Here is a 15,574-nt window from a genome sequence, read left to right on the forward strand (position 1 = left end):
TTTGCCTCTCAGTATCAGGATGTTGCAATCTCTAGGAATCTGTAAGATTCCTAATTGAAAAACCCCAGAGTCCTTCACATGAAAACCCATCTGAAGAAAGCTCCATCTGCAATTTATTCCCTCTCGGCGTAGCTCCTCAGTAATGTTTTTGAGCTCCTAGTGGGATATGAGAGGTCATTAAAAATCATTTTTTCCTCTTTTTGCAGAAAAAAACCCCACTGGATTGCTTGAACTTGCTCATTATTTTCTTTTTCTGCCTCATATGAACTCAGATAATGATGTTCTATGCCTCGTAGAGCTGTGAATGGTTATGAAAACAGACCTCGCTTTTTTTTTTTTTTTTTGCTGAAGTAAATATTTTGTGATTTCTGAAAGTGTCCATATCAGGACATTTATATTCCTTTTATAAACCCCCCTAGGGACTCTTTGCCTCTAGGTTTTTGAAACAGTTTCATCTTATTGTTTCATATAAATTCCAAGGATAGAATTATTGAGCCCAGTTGAGAAGATCCCACATTACTTGCTATTTGCCTCAAGCACAGCAATATGTTTTGTTGTTGTTACGGCTAAGTGGACATCTGTTCTGTTGTGTTTGAGGTTATCTGTGAAATGATTTTGCTTTTTGGGGGATCTAGACACTGTATCAAGATCCATTAGTACTAGTTTTATTTCCCATGATGCTTCATGCTTTTTTCCTCATAGCTGTTCTTTATATTCTCACTAGTTAACAAGCTTTTCCTTACTAAACTCTTACCTCCTCTGATTTGCTAAACAGACTGAAGTTATATTGAACTTTTGAAGCTCAGCTTTGCCCTTTTCTAAATAAGGACCATCCTGAATGTAAAGTTTCGAAGAAAAGCTTGTTTGCTCTCTTCTTACGGTTCAATTTTACTCCAGTTTAACTAGTAAAAAGAACTTTATATCCATATTTTAAAAACTGGATGTCAGTTAAACTGTATTTAAGTGAACTGTTAGAAACTGGCATGTACTGGTGTGAATTGGTATATTCTGGCATGTGACGTTGTCTCCAGTGAATATTTGGATCAGTTGCTATCATTTACCTTTTCCCCTGACTTTATTTCTCTCTTTTAGCAATCATGAGAGGAAAGAGGAGTATATGCCTTATGGTCGCTGGTGTGGTGATAAATGTTTAACAACCAGGTCTCCAGGGGGGACAAATGGCCCTAACCTGTAGCATTTGTATATCTCTGGGTGTAAATATTCTCACCGCAGGTGATTTCAAGCTGCCAACATGACACCACTGAACGCAGACATGTATTAGAACATGCAGTAGTGTTTCCACCATTCAGATGCAATAGAGGTAAATTATCTCCAGAGCATGGGTGATAATAAGACAGTAAAGTCATTAGGAAGTGATGAATTTTGAGTATTCATGATCTTTGTTTTCAGTATAATTGTATTGTAGATTTACATAACTTAGTTCTTGATGATAACTACATTTAACAACCTGCGTACATAATCCCTGAAAATTCATGAATTGGTGAGCTGGTATGAGGTGGTTACAGTGGACCATTGTTTAAGACAGAGGAGAAGAGATGACAAGAGATTCACTCTGATCCTTTCTATTTTAAGTTTCTCTGCTTAAAAAATGTTAGAGCTGCAGACAACTACCCTCCACCTTTATTTTTCTCCCATCATTTAGAGATTGCTTAGGAACCCCTTGCTTACACCTACCAAAGAAGGCCCATCACCTTTGCTCCAGAATCTCCAGGTCCTGCACAGTTTATGTATTATAAATAGAAAGAAGGAGCTTATGGGAAAAAAAAAAACTGTATTTCAGTAGCCAAAAAAGTCTTTAGAGTGTTTGAAATAGTGTCATGGGTTTTATGGGATATGTCTTCTCCCTAGGGAGGCAGCTAGGTCTTTGTTGATATCACCTTATCAGCCCATCTGGCAGAACCCTAAAGCTGCCTCCCAGTAAGTAGAAGGAAATAGCAGCAGACAGCTTTATGTTTCCTGTGCTCTTGGTGGGCATCTCAGGCAATTACTAGAAGAATGTGAAAGATACATATCTTCCTACAGCTTACTAGTTACACTATTAGAATTCCTTCTTTCACCATTGCAGTGGGGGTAAGGAGTCTAAGAAAAACGGACTTTGCTAATGACACCAAATGCTGAAGCATAAATGTTTTCTCCTAACATTTAGCATACTTTAATAAGTTATATTGAAAGTCTACTTTTTAAAAAGTTTATTTTTTGAGAGCGAGTGAGGGGAACAGGAGCAGAGAGAGAGGGAGAACGAGAGAATTCCCTGTTAATAACAGATATGCAGTGTTAGTGCAGAGCCTGACAGGCTCCAACTCATGAACCTTGAGATCAGGACCTGAGCTGAAACCAAAAGCCAGACATTCGACTGACTGAGCCACCAGGTGCCCTGAAAGTCCACTTTTTAAATGTCCCCGGTTTTAGTAAAACTGTTGAAATGCTGTGCTAGATGTCCTATCATTTAGTATTAAGATCTCACAGCATATAGGCCCTGGCACATCTTGTCCCTGGTGTGCTGTGGGACTCACTTTAAGTCATACAGTTCTGAAGTTAAGTTTTACGTTTTTCTTTCTTACTTCCAGTCCTGGCCTGGTGGTGACAGCAGAACATCATGCACTCAGTGTTACCAAGCAATCACAGAAAGATACATACACATGAGCATTAAAATAAATACATCAAAACCAAGTACGTGAAACCGTTCCATTAACATAACTAACAGCTGAAATATAACATAACAAATCAACACATGTGCTACAACATTTGGTATTATTCTTGACTTTGCCTTTTAAGGCTACCCAGAAATTTTTCTTGTTTTCATTGGAACTCAGATGAGTGTCAGGCTGAAACTCATCAAATGGCCTCTATTATGAAAAAGATGCTTTCCCAAAGACAATGCTCACCTTTGGCACAGTGAGAATACTTTTCTGGGTGCTTCTGCAGCATGATAATTGGAATCTAACCCCATAGCTGTCATCATTTTTGTCTTTGCTGCAGTGAGAAAGCCAAATAGCACAGACAGTTGTGGAAATTCTTCTCTTTTTTGCTTTTGACACTGTTAAAAAAACAAGGATAAATTCAGTAAACCCACAATTCTCCTTTCTCAGGTATGTTTTTTTTCTAGGCTTTAGGATGCAGTAAGAAAATACCAATACATTCCAGGGTCTATGAGAATGAATAAAGTGTGGGAAAACTAAGCCTGAAATGAAATGCATTATGATATATTTGTAAGGAGATTGGAATCTGCTTTCATCCAAGAATATACTTATAATAGTTTTAAAATGATTTTGAAAACTATTAAGTGGCAATGCTGAAATATTATATGAAAAAGTACCTTAAGGTTGCAAAATATATAAATCACAATGGGAAATGGCACATTTTGAGCCATCTCCTGTGTCGTGCAATGCACTCGTCATGTAGAGGATATTGACTCTAATTAATGAAGCATCAGACGTTTCCTTGAAGGAGCAAGCACCCAAACATTTTTATGTTTTTTTCTTGTAATGGCAACAAACTGTACAGAAAATAATTTGGGTGAAATATTGTTTGTCACTTTGCCATCCTTCAGAAAGCAAAACAAAACAAGGGGCGCCTGGGTGGCTCAGTCGGTTACTGTCCCACTTCGACGCAGGTCACGATCACGCGGTCCGTGGGTTCAAACCCCGCATTGGCTATGTGCTGACAGCTCAGAGCTCAGAGCCTGGAGCCTGCTTCAGATTCTGTGTCTCCTTCTCTCTCTGCCCCTCCCCCGCTCATGCTCTGTCTCTCTCTGTCTCTCAAAAATAAATAAACGCTAAAAATTTAAAACAAAACAAAACAAAACAATTGTCAAAATGTCCTCTCTTTCCATCTCTCTCTGTCTTCTTTTCTCCCAATTTGTTTCTCCATTCCGCTTTCCAATTCTGCTCTTCCTCCTGTCTCCACCGTATCCATCCTACCTTTTTTTTTTTCTCTCTTGATGGTCTTGTTAACTATCCTATGGTCATGGGAGTTTAGTTAAATAAGAAAATTAATTCCCAGAGTTTCAAGACTGTAGGGGATCTTTTTAAGGGGAGGCATTGCTTCCCCCTCCCCATCTGATACGGGGGCCAAGAAAGTGAGTCACAGGCACAGGTGTAGAGCGGCTGGCAAGCCGCCCAGCGTGCGTTTCCTGATTGCATAACCTTTGAGCGTCTCCAGGAGAGATGGGCTTTAGAGCCGCGCCGTGTGCGGTGCCAGGCAGTCTGATCACAGACAGGCAGTGCTTGTGTCCCTCTTCAAAAACTTGCCTGTGGGGTTGTTAAAGCATCATAGGTTAATGTTTAAATTGGAATCATGTCTGCCGCAGCTGTGCGTGAGGGAATCTCTGCTTTAATGTGTGAATCAGAGTAGCTGACTGGGAGATGAAGGGAGCATTTTCTTCTCCAACGTTAGCAACATTGTTATTTACTCAGTGGTTAGAAAGGAAGAACCGCATGGCCAATACCAAAGCAAACGACCTAGGATACTTAAGCAATGTTTGTAAACCATAATTAGATTATATTATTTAGCTATCACATAGCACAATCCTTATATTTCCTTTTTAAAGTTGATTCATATCAACTTAAAAATTATCTTCATCAGCTTTACACAGAGCTTTATACAGAGTTTAAAGGTGTTTTTAATTGATTTTAGCCTTTTAACTTTGTCTCATATATATGATTACATCCCTTGTATTTGTTATATAGTCATTTGTCAGTCAACTTAAACATTGTCCCTAGATTATTAGAAACACACATTAGAAAGATATTGTCAGATTTTAATAGCATAATTCAGTTGAATGTACTATAAATTTACAGAGTGGCCTAATAAAGAATTGACAATTAAATCCATTTTTTCCTTCTTATCCCCTTAACCGCTTTTGTCCCTAACATTCTGGGAGCAGAGAGATCAGAGGGTGAGCCTCAAAAGAAGACAATAAATGTGCACAATGTGTTCTTGGGACACTTTGGAAAGGATGACTTTTCAAGCCCCTTTCTAATCTTTCTAGTTCTGTAATTTTGTAATAAGACTAGTAAAGACTCAGGGAGGTGGGAGAAGTATAAACTCTTAATGATTATGCTGATGCTGGTTATCATAGTGGGAGCTGATACTTGAACAAAGAGAAATTACTTAGGTCTAATAAACAATGTTCCCATAAACTGTCAGTGAAGAAGACCTCTCCCCTCCCAAAAGGAGAGAAGGCAAACAAGTATCTAATTTTAAGTGCAATAGAGAGGGGGAAGATTTTTAAATTTCTGTTAAGATTTTCATTTAATGTATTCTTAAAAAAAATTTTTTTTAGTAATCTCTACACCCAATGTGGGGCTTGAACTCATGACCCCAAGATCAAGAGTCACATGCTCTCCTACTGAGCTGGCTAGGTGTCCCTAATGCATTTAGTCTTAACACAGAAGTCTATGAAGCTTCAATCCAAGTTCTAAATAAAATATTTGGGATTTTGGCTTTGATAACAGCTATTCATTCAATTCATATGATTGCAATTAGGCAAATGTGTGTTTTGTAACAAGGAATATTTTCTGCCTTTCTTTCCTTTATTTTTAGCTCTAAATATATGTGAGAATTTTTAGGATTCTTGTTTGAAAGAAATTTTATAGTCTAATCTAATTACTGTTCGTTAAATATAGGGAGAACATATAATTTATTACCTAAGCCAGGATTCTTTTCAGAGTGAAAGGGAAATTGTTAATAATTATGCTAGGATAATAGGCTTACACCAGAATGGAGTCATATGGCTATCCTAATTATAGCACCTTGTGACTATGGAATATGCAGTTAAATAATATGCAGAAAACTAAACCCATCGAAAAGAAATCAGATTTGTAGTTACTAGAGGCAGGGGTTGGGTGGAGGGGCAGATTAATGAAGATGGTCAAAAGCTACAAACTTCTAGTTGTAAGATAAATAAGTACTTGGGATATAATGTGCAATGTGATGGCTATGGTTATCATTGCTGTGTGGTAGTGATGACTATAGTTAACATTGCTGTGTAGTGTATACACAAGTTATTAGGAGAGTAGATACTGAGTACTCTTCACAAGGAAAGTGATTTTTTTCTTTTTCTTTTTGTATCTATATGTAAACTTACTGTGGTATGTAAGTCATAGTATGTCATATACTTTAAACTTGTACAATGCTGTATGCCAATTATTTCTCAGTAAAACTGGACAAAAATAGTAGAACAACAACAACAAAAATAGGTATTGACCCCTGTGGTCTCATAGAGCAAAGTAAAAGTGTGAGGTCAGGAAAGAAGGTAGTAGACAATAGTCTGGAAAGAGTCTCACGGAACTTGGCCAGAAGTCTGAATTTTATTTTGTTTCTTGTTGGAATGGAACTGCTACCTCTTATTTCCTCCTCGTATTTTTATACTTGTTCTTAACAGCTTCTCTTTGTCTCAATGTAAAAAGTTACATTCATAGGACTTGAATTTGAAGAAGGAGGCAAGGAAAGTGAGAGAGTCAAAGATTGTGCTGTGATTAGTATGTTATTCATGAAAACTGGATATACAGACGGAAGGGAGAGACTTGGGAGGCTCTGAAACAATAATTTGTTGTATTATTGAGTCATTGAGTTTGAGGGTCTACAGGCTATCCATGTTAGCAATAACAAGTTAGCAACTAGAAGCAAAGATTTTAGTTCAGGAAAGAAATCAGGTCTGAAGCTATACATATATGGGTTTCTTCTGCATATATAGTTAACTGTTAAGTCTTTGGGAAAAGACAAAGTCTTTCATTCATCCACTCGTTCATCCTAAATTTAGCATTATGCTAGATGCTAGGAATACAGTAATAAAGTAGACCCAATCTGTTTTCATAGACTTTATGATCCAGTGGGAGAAACTTACAAGTATAGGGCCCCCTAGGAGCACATAAGCATGATACTAAAGCCAGATCAGGAGTCAAGGAAGACTGAGTCCTTTAGGATGAATTGAAGCCCAGCAAAAGGTGGGAAGAGGGTAAGTATAGAGGGCATCATGTGAAAGTCTTGTGAGAGGGTGCCTGGCATGTGTGAGAAACTGAAAGAATGCGAACTGAGCAGAAAATATAGTTGAACATAGGGACACCTGGGTTGCTCAGTCGGTTAAGTATCTGACTCTTGATTTCGGCTCAAATCATGATCTCACAGTTTATGAATTTGTGGAGCCATGTCAGGCTCCACACTGTCAGTGAAGAGCCTGCGTGGAATTATCTATTTCCTTCTCTTTCTGCCCTTCTCACATTCATGCACACACGTGTGCTCTCTCTCTCAAAATAAAGAAATAAACTTTAAAAAATAAAACATTAAAAGAAAGTTTAAAAAACAGATTGGAACATAGAATTTTAATGAATGCTTTCCTTTAAGGGGGTAGAGGAAAAGGAATCATCAAAGGAGTCTGAGAGTGGAAATAGGCAGGAATCAGGAGACAGTGTTGAAGGCAGAGGAGAGAGTCAAAGAGAGGGTAATCAACAATGTTAAAACTGCAAAAGGAATCAAATATGATGAAGATTAAGGAGAGAAGCGATTGAATTGGTGTTCGTATGGTTGCCAGTGATCTTAGAGATCACTTTTACTGGCATGAAAACCAGATTGCAGTAGATTGAAGTGGGTGGAAAGGGAGTATGAAGATTTGTAGAGACAAGAAAGAGAGAAGGGTGATAGTTTGTGGACAAAACAGTCAAGAAACTTATTTTACAATGGGAGAGACACCTCTCTTGAACACCTTTGTAGCATAAGGAAGAAGATCGAATCAATGGAAAAGTAAACTAAGGACAGCGCTAAGGATATAATCAATGTTGCAATGTTATGGGGAGAATGGCATCAAGACCACACATGAATGGTTTAGTCTTGGAGAGGAGTCCTCCTTTGAAACATCAGAGAAAGAAAAATATTTGGAAGAAAGCTCTTGAGAAGAAAGTTGAAGACATTCATACCAGAGTTTTTTTTCCCAGTTAAGTGGAAGATAAATTTTCCGAAAGTGAAAAAGCATAAGGATAGAGTTGGGAGCTTTATGGAGGATGGCAAGGCTTAGAAGTGGGGAGATAAGATTTGGTTAGAAATAAGCAAGAAGTCACCAAGCTTTGCAATCACAGCTGAGGTTCTTTTTAAGTCTATTTATAATGGAGCCAGTTGTCATAGTTTTTATTGGGAGCTTGAGGATAGAGTTGGGAAAATGAATTGATTCAGCTGACTCAGAATTGGTCCTTGATAGGCCAGAAGATCAAGATGGGAAGAATTAAGGATGTTTTAAGAGTGTAGTTGAAATGATGGACAGGCTTCAGACCTGACTGTATAAGAAAGTAAGAGAAAACAGGTGGTGCACAATTCATTTGAAGGATAGGAAGCAGCTGCAGATTGGGCTGAAGGTAAATAAAACTTTGGTGAGAGGTTTGGTGAAAGGGTGAAGAGCAATGATCAGAGAGAGGAAGTTGTGCTATTAATATAATGAGTGGTAAAGTGAAGTGGCACTCATTCTGAAGAAAAGCATAAAGCAAAATTTCAGAAGGTAAAAGCCCAAGCCAATTGGATATAGTTACATGCAACAATCTGGCTTTACCATGACATCATGCAATGTCCACCAAGGTATAATGGTAGACAATGTAAGTAGTATTTAGAGTCTCTCATGAGACTGTGGGTAGCAGAAAATCTTAAAAGACAAACAGGAGAAAAAAAAAAAAGACAAGCAGAGTGAAAGCAAGATTCGGAGAGAAAGGGGAAAGAATAGATTCAGGTGTGCACCAGAAGGTGACTGTCATTTCTATTAGTGTTACTCTAGTCATCACCAACTTCTTTTGTGCTTTACCGTCTTCACTGTTGTTATGTTTTTAAATCAAAGAAACCATCCTGATTTCTACACAAAGAGTTTGGTATGTGGCATGTCAAATGTTTCTTTAGACTATACTTTCAATGTAGCTGACACAGTGACTACGCAGTTGCTTTATTTTTGCCATTAGAAGCCATTCCTGTCCAAATAAAACCTGACCACTGGGTTTTTAAAATTTTTTAAAAAATGTTTATTATTTATTTTAAGAGAGAGGGAGAGAGGGGGAGGGGCAAAAAACTGAGGGAAACAGAATCTGAAGCAGGCTCCAGACCCTGAGCTGTCAGCACAGAGCCTGATGTGGGGCTCAAACCCATGAACCATGAGATCATGACCTGAGCCAAAATTGAACACTTAACCGACTGAACCACCCAGGCACTCCCTAACCATTGGTTTTTAACTTAAGTGGTTTGGGGAGTGAAATTTCTTCTCCTTTGAGGTAAATTTGAAATTATTGAGGCAAATTCTAGAGACATTTTTCATGTTAATTTGACTATTTTAGTCTTTAAATTTGCCTTAGTATGACATTTTAATTAGTGCACTTTTATAACCTCTAACTTAGAAAATGTTTAAGAATAGATGTGAATCTGATACAAACCTAACTTCTTAGACTATTTAGATTTATAGGTTATTTTTCTACAGCCAAAGTGTCCATCAACTAATGAATGGATGAAGAAAATGTGGTACATATTCACAATGAAATATTATTTGGCCATTAAAAAGAATGAAATCTTGCTATGTGCAACGATGTGGTTGGAGCTAGAGAGTATTATGCTAAGTCAGTCAGAGAAAGATAAATATCTTATGATTTCACTCATGTGAGGAATTAAAGAAACAAAACAAACAAGCATAGGGAAAAAATAGAGGCACACTAAGAAACAAACTTGTAACTAAAGAGAACAAACTGGTGGTTACCAAAGAGGAGATGGGTGAGGGGATGGGTGAACTAGGTAATTAAGGAGTTTACTCCTTGTAATGAGCACTGGGTATTGTATGTAAGTGTTGCATCCCTATATTGTATACCTGAAACTAATACTGTATGTTAACTAACTGGAATTCAAATAAAAAGTTTAAAAAATATATAACTCTCAAAGTTACAAAAAAAATTATGTGCATGGAAAGCAGATTTCATTTTAAATATCATATCATCATTTGGTAAGAGTGTGGTTCAAATTGGACTATTCTGCCCAATGGACTATGTACCTTTGTTTTAGGGAAGGAAGTTTCAAACCCATGAATCGCCTAAGTAAATGGAACACCCAAAATGTCTCTTCAAGATGCCCCTTCTCTCACATTTCACAACACTTAGGAATAAAGAGAAGTTCCCTGTTGCTGTTCAAGTCTCATCTTTTAATACTTCAAAAAGTTTTAAGTCTGCTCCATCTACTAACTTCCCCTCTCCTAAACCTCATTAATGCTGTCTAAAGATCTTTTAAGCTCTCTTTACATTTTTATAAAGCTTCAGTGCATGACTCATGAAATTTCTCTCTACCTTTTTATCATATGAAGCTTTCTCAATATTCACACAAGTAACCCTTATAACATATATGCTACAGTGTTTTTTAACTTACCCAATTCCATTGTCTATCTCCATTTCTTCTAGTATCTTCCATTTCTTCCATATGTTGGAATTCATCACAAGTTAGAACTACTTGAGTTTTAAATTTTTTGACTCTGAAAATTCCCCTTTCAGGTCATCATTTCAGTTGAGGCCACTAGTCTTCCATTCATCCATTTAGCAAATATTTATTGATTGAGTGACTTATTATGTATTGAACTTTATAGTACTCCCTTTTAACTGCTCTCTACATGTCCTTCTCCCTTAGCTTTACTCTTTTTAGTAAGCTCTACACCCAGCGTGGGGCTTGAACTCATGACCCTGAGATCAAGAGTCGAGTGCTTTACCAACTAAGCCAGCCAGGAGCCCCATTTACTCTAGTTCTTTGAAACTCTGCCTTGCATATTGTATTACTATCCTGTAGTAGGCCTTATGGTAGGTCATTTCAATTGTATCTTAACCTGCCTGTTCAATTCTGACCTTTCTTTCTTAGGCTCTTTTACTATTTCCTCTGACCTTATTCATTGTTATTATGTTTTACAATAAACATTTATTGATATTTACTTACATATTTATGCAATTCTATTGCTCTCTATTCCATCCTGCTCTTGCTTTTGTTTATTTTACATGCATAGTACAGGTCTGCTGGTGATGAATTGTCTGCTTCTGTTTATTGATTTATGACATCTTTGTTTTCATTTTATCAGGATATTTTTGCTGAGTACAAAATTGCAGGTTAGCATTTATTTTTGTTTGGCACTTTAAAGACTTGAGGCTAGAATCTGTACCTCATCTAGTCCTGTTCTTAGGGTGTTTGGGGACCCTAGGGTATTTACAGAGGCTCCCCTGCTAGCAGATCCTGAACTATAATCATTGTCTCCTCAGTAATGAGAAACTTTCAAAAACTCCAGTTATAGGTAGTTATAAGGACTTTGACTGTTACTCTGTGAGAGATGAGAAGTCACTGAAGAGTTGAGCAGAAGAGTGATAGGCAAACAGACTTCTCTATTTGCATTCATAAGAGAACACTAAGAAAGCAAAGAGGAACCTTTGAAGACTAGTTAAGAGGCTTTTGCAAAAAGTAAGCAAGAGATGAAGGTGGCATATCATTTCTTATCTGGCTATTGAAATAATTTCCAAACTACCTCAAATCTTGACATGTTCAAACTGTTTCTCTTTCCTGATGCCATGGTAATTTATTTCTAAGATTCATAACCAATGATGTCACTCCTCAGAGAGCCCTCATTATATATCTTTAGGTAAAAATTCCTTACCAAGGGACAAAAGGTCATATCCATGCCTTGGCTCCTGCCTCCCTTTATAGTATCCTCTCTTATTCTACCTCTTTCCATTGGCCAGTGTTATCCACTTGGAGTCTAGAATCTCTCCATAGGTTATAAGCCTCCCTAAGCCTTAATGCCTTGGCCCATATTTTCCTTATTAAACCATCTTTCTCATCGACTCCCTTTGCTTGCCTGATTGACTCCAACTCATCTTTAAAGATTCCCCTGAAGGATTAAGGATAAGAGAAGCTTATCTTTTCTTGGAAAGTTTTCTGAACCTTTTTCTTTCCCATTCCAAGATACAAATGAGTCTTTTCTATGGATTTAGTGCAATTCAATAAGCATTTACAGCATCTACTCTCTGCCAAGAACAGTTCTAGGAATTGGAGAATGACAAAAGGAAAAGCTGTGGTATTTGCCCTCAAGATCTTCATTCTAGAAGAGAAGATACATAATACATAACTGCATTATGGTGTGGTAGGCATAGCAGTAGAAAATGATCTTGGGTGGAGGGTGTGAGTGAAGGCTTCTTGGAGGGGGAAAAATCTATGTTGGTGTTTAAAGAATAAATCAGGGTTTATCAAGTGGACAAGGTGCACACGGCAAGGTGAATATCCAAGATTGATGGAACAATATATGCAATGGTATGGAATGGCAAAACAGCAAGGTTTAGGAAAATAACAGAAGAATTGGTATTTGATTGTGACATTTAAAAGGTGATTAATGGGGTGTGAGTTCAAACAGAATGGACAAGCAATCGTTGATGTTCTTATCTGCCATGCATACTTCTATGGTAGTACTTACACTGTATCGCAACTACTGATTTTCATCTCCATGTCACCACCAATCGGTCCTTCAGAGCAGGTATTGGGTCTTAATCATTAATCTTTGCATACGTAGCACCTAACCAGTGTCTAAAATGTAGTGGATATTCAGTAAATGCTTGTTATTAGTGTGAACCCTTTAAAACTTTTAAAAGATTATTTTATGTAAGACTATTATTTAGTATTTAGTATGAATCTCTCTCTCTCTCTCTCTCTCTCTCTGATCTATTGCCTGGGTTGAATCTTGACATTATCAGAACCAAAAATTAAGTAATAAATTAAATTACATGCAATTAATTTGACATTGTTAGTAAAACTACATTTAAATCTAATATGCAGGGTATGACATATTCAGTATGTAACGTTAAAAAATAAAATGTTATTAAATTACTTCTGAGATGTAAATAGCTGTTATTTAGAGAAAAGAAAAGTGAGTAGAATGGAATAGATATTAATGAGTTTTCTAGGAAGGTGGAAATTCCATGTGTATCTTTCTATTCATTCTTACTTCCTTCTCGTATCTCTTCCACAGCATTTGACACCAGGTGGAGATAATTTTACGGCATAAAGGGGTACTTAGCAACAGTCTTAAGAAGCCTACAACTCATTTGGGTAGGACAGGTAGTTTGTTGTGTCCCTATACTGGAAGACCGATAGACAATTTTTCAGCCCTTGTTTCTTGCCTCTTGCGTCCAAAAGGGCATTTCAAACCATTTTGGAAAGTAGCACTAATGTGTTAGAAATATTGTGAATGTAAGGGGAAAAGGAGACATATAACCTGGAATCAATCATAATAATACAAAGTAGTAATCTGATAAAAAGTATTGGCTATCTAAATGATATACTCTTGTGTAAGATCCACTGGCAAATTGATTAATTACCATTAATTAATAGGAAATAGGAAAAGGAAAGAAAAATCTTTTGAATAAACAGATTGCTTTGACTTATATAGTTTTATGCTTTTTTTCAAGGAAAAAAAATAACTTGGGCTTGTTTCTCTTCTCTTACCCTTTTAAAATGCCTTTGCTGAGGAACCCGCTAACCATTATGGTTTCTCCCAACATCCTCTCCTTTCTCCCCCTTCTCCCTTAGTATCTTTTTGCCACATACATTGCTCCTTCGGCCACTCTTGACATTGGACTCCAACAGGAGAAGAAAAAAGAAATTTATATGAGAATACAGCCACCATTTGAAGACCTTTTTGACACAGCAGAAGAATATATCCTTCTCCTCCTTCTTGAGCCCTGGACAGAGATGGTAAAATTAGACCAAGTTGCTTTTAGAAAGGTATCGTGGCACTAAGAAACTGTGAGGCGTTCAGGTTTACTACAAAACTGATCATAAGCAGCATTATTAATTCACAAGGGAAAAACTGAGAAAGGTCTTACGTGGACCAGGGACTCAGAGTTAATTAAGATTTGACAGTCTCAATATCAGAGCAGGGAAAGTATTTGTTAACTTTTTTTTTTTTTTTTTTGCCAGTTTCTCTATTGTGTCCTAACAGAAGTCTAAAATCTTTATCATTTTTTAGTTCTCCATACAAATATGTCGGCAGAGAGAAATCTGAGTTTGGTTTCCTGTGAACCAAAAAATATGCCATAGTAATGTTACTGGCTTTGTCCCTTGCCATTTCTCAGCAGTGACCTTGATTTTGATTCATGGAAAAAGCCCCCTTAATTTTATACTGGATGGGTTATAGTAAATATCGCACCCATGGAAAATAGAAATGTTTCATAGTATTGTGGAAAACACATTTTCCAACTTCAGTGTTGCTATTTTAAGGTATCCCCAGATGGTCATCTGATCAGACTGCTTGATTAGATAAAAAGTATTAACACATCTTTTTAAATTCCAGCAGAAGTCATTTTAAGTCTCAGTGCCTGAATGTTTTCACTATTCTTATTGATCAGTGGAGGACATTTCTTTAAATATTTATTTTAAACCACAGATCACACCCATTAATAGGTATCTTTTATATTAAGTTGATGCATGTACCCTGTACATGAGGTCATTTCCAGTAGAACTCTGCTGCTGTCGTATTGCTATTCTTTGTTCATGTCTCCTCAACAACTTTTTAATCGTATCTTCTACCAGAAAGAATAGGTTAAGTAAATTAAGATAAAATTAATACCAAAACACCTCAGATAGAATTACCTTATTGGATTTGACTAAGCAGTTCTATGGCTTACTAAATTCAATGACCAAAACAATTAAATTTTCATTCCTGATTTCTCTTTGTTCTGAAAAATTAGTGTTACATCTTTTTTACTACTAAAATACATCTATTACACTAGAAAAATTAGGATATCATATGAAATTTTAAAAATTATCTCCTGTCATTTTATTTTTTATTTAAAAAATTTTTAAGTTTATTTATTTTGAGAGAGAGAGAGAGATAGCACAAGCGGCATAGAGGCAAGGAGAAGGAGAACAGGATCCTAAGCAGGCATCACCAGTGCAGAGCCTGATGTGGTTTTCGAACTCACAAACTGAGAAATCATGACCTGAGCTGAGATTAAGAGTCAGACACTTAACTTTGACTGTGCCATCCACGTGCCCCTCCGGTCATTATTTTAAATACAGTGTCTGGTGTAGAGGAAGATGGACCTGAGATAGATCCTGAGATGTTAAAAAAAAAAAAAAAAAGATTTAGCATTAAAACTAACTGCACTAAACCAAAAAGTTTTTGGCATTGGTAACGATTCTTATAAATATGTGGGACAAACTGTACACTCTTTTTTTTTTTTTTAAGTTTATTTAGAGAGAGACATGAGTTGGGGAGGGGTAGGGAGAGTGAGACTCCCAACCAGGCTCCTCACTGTCAGCACAGAGCCCCATGCGGGGCTCAAACCCACACACTATGAGATCATGACCTGAGCCAAAGTCAGACACTTAGCCAACTGAGCCACTCAGGTGCCCCATACACTCTTTTTAATAAGAAATTTAAAATGTCCTTAAATGCAGACCGGAGGACATCTGTAAAAGTTCACCTGACTGGATTATGTAGGCTGTTTGGCAAAAAAGATAATCAAGGTGACTACCAAAGCTAGGTATTAAATATAGAAAGTTCTCCGTCCGCCAAACTGAC

At 37.0% G+C, this 15,574-nt stretch overlaps 1 protein-coding gene across 1 annotated transcript in view; it reads left to right on the forward strand.

Annotated features, from left to right (window-relative positions):
• The window catches only part of RGS22 (regulator of G protein signaling 22), a 104,810-nt gene that overhangs the window by 61,394 nt on the left and 27,842 nt on the right, over window positions 1–15,574 (forward strand). The window contains exon 12 of the mRNA XM_077748218.1: window positions 13,579–13,773. Within this exon, the coding sequence (XP_077604344.1) occupies window positions 13,579–13,773 (195 nt within the window). The remainder of the gene's footprint in view (window positions 1–13,578; window positions 13,774–15,574) is intronic.

Source organism: Crocuta crocuta, unplaced genomic scaffold (assembly GCF_008692635.1).
Source record: "Crocuta crocuta isolate KB4526 unplaced genomic scaffold, BGI_CrCroc_1.0 scaffold39, whole genome shotgun sequence".
In the NCBI taxonomy this organism is placed as follows: Eukaryota; Metazoa; Chordata; class Mammalia; order Carnivora; family Hyaenidae; genus Crocuta; species Crocuta crocuta.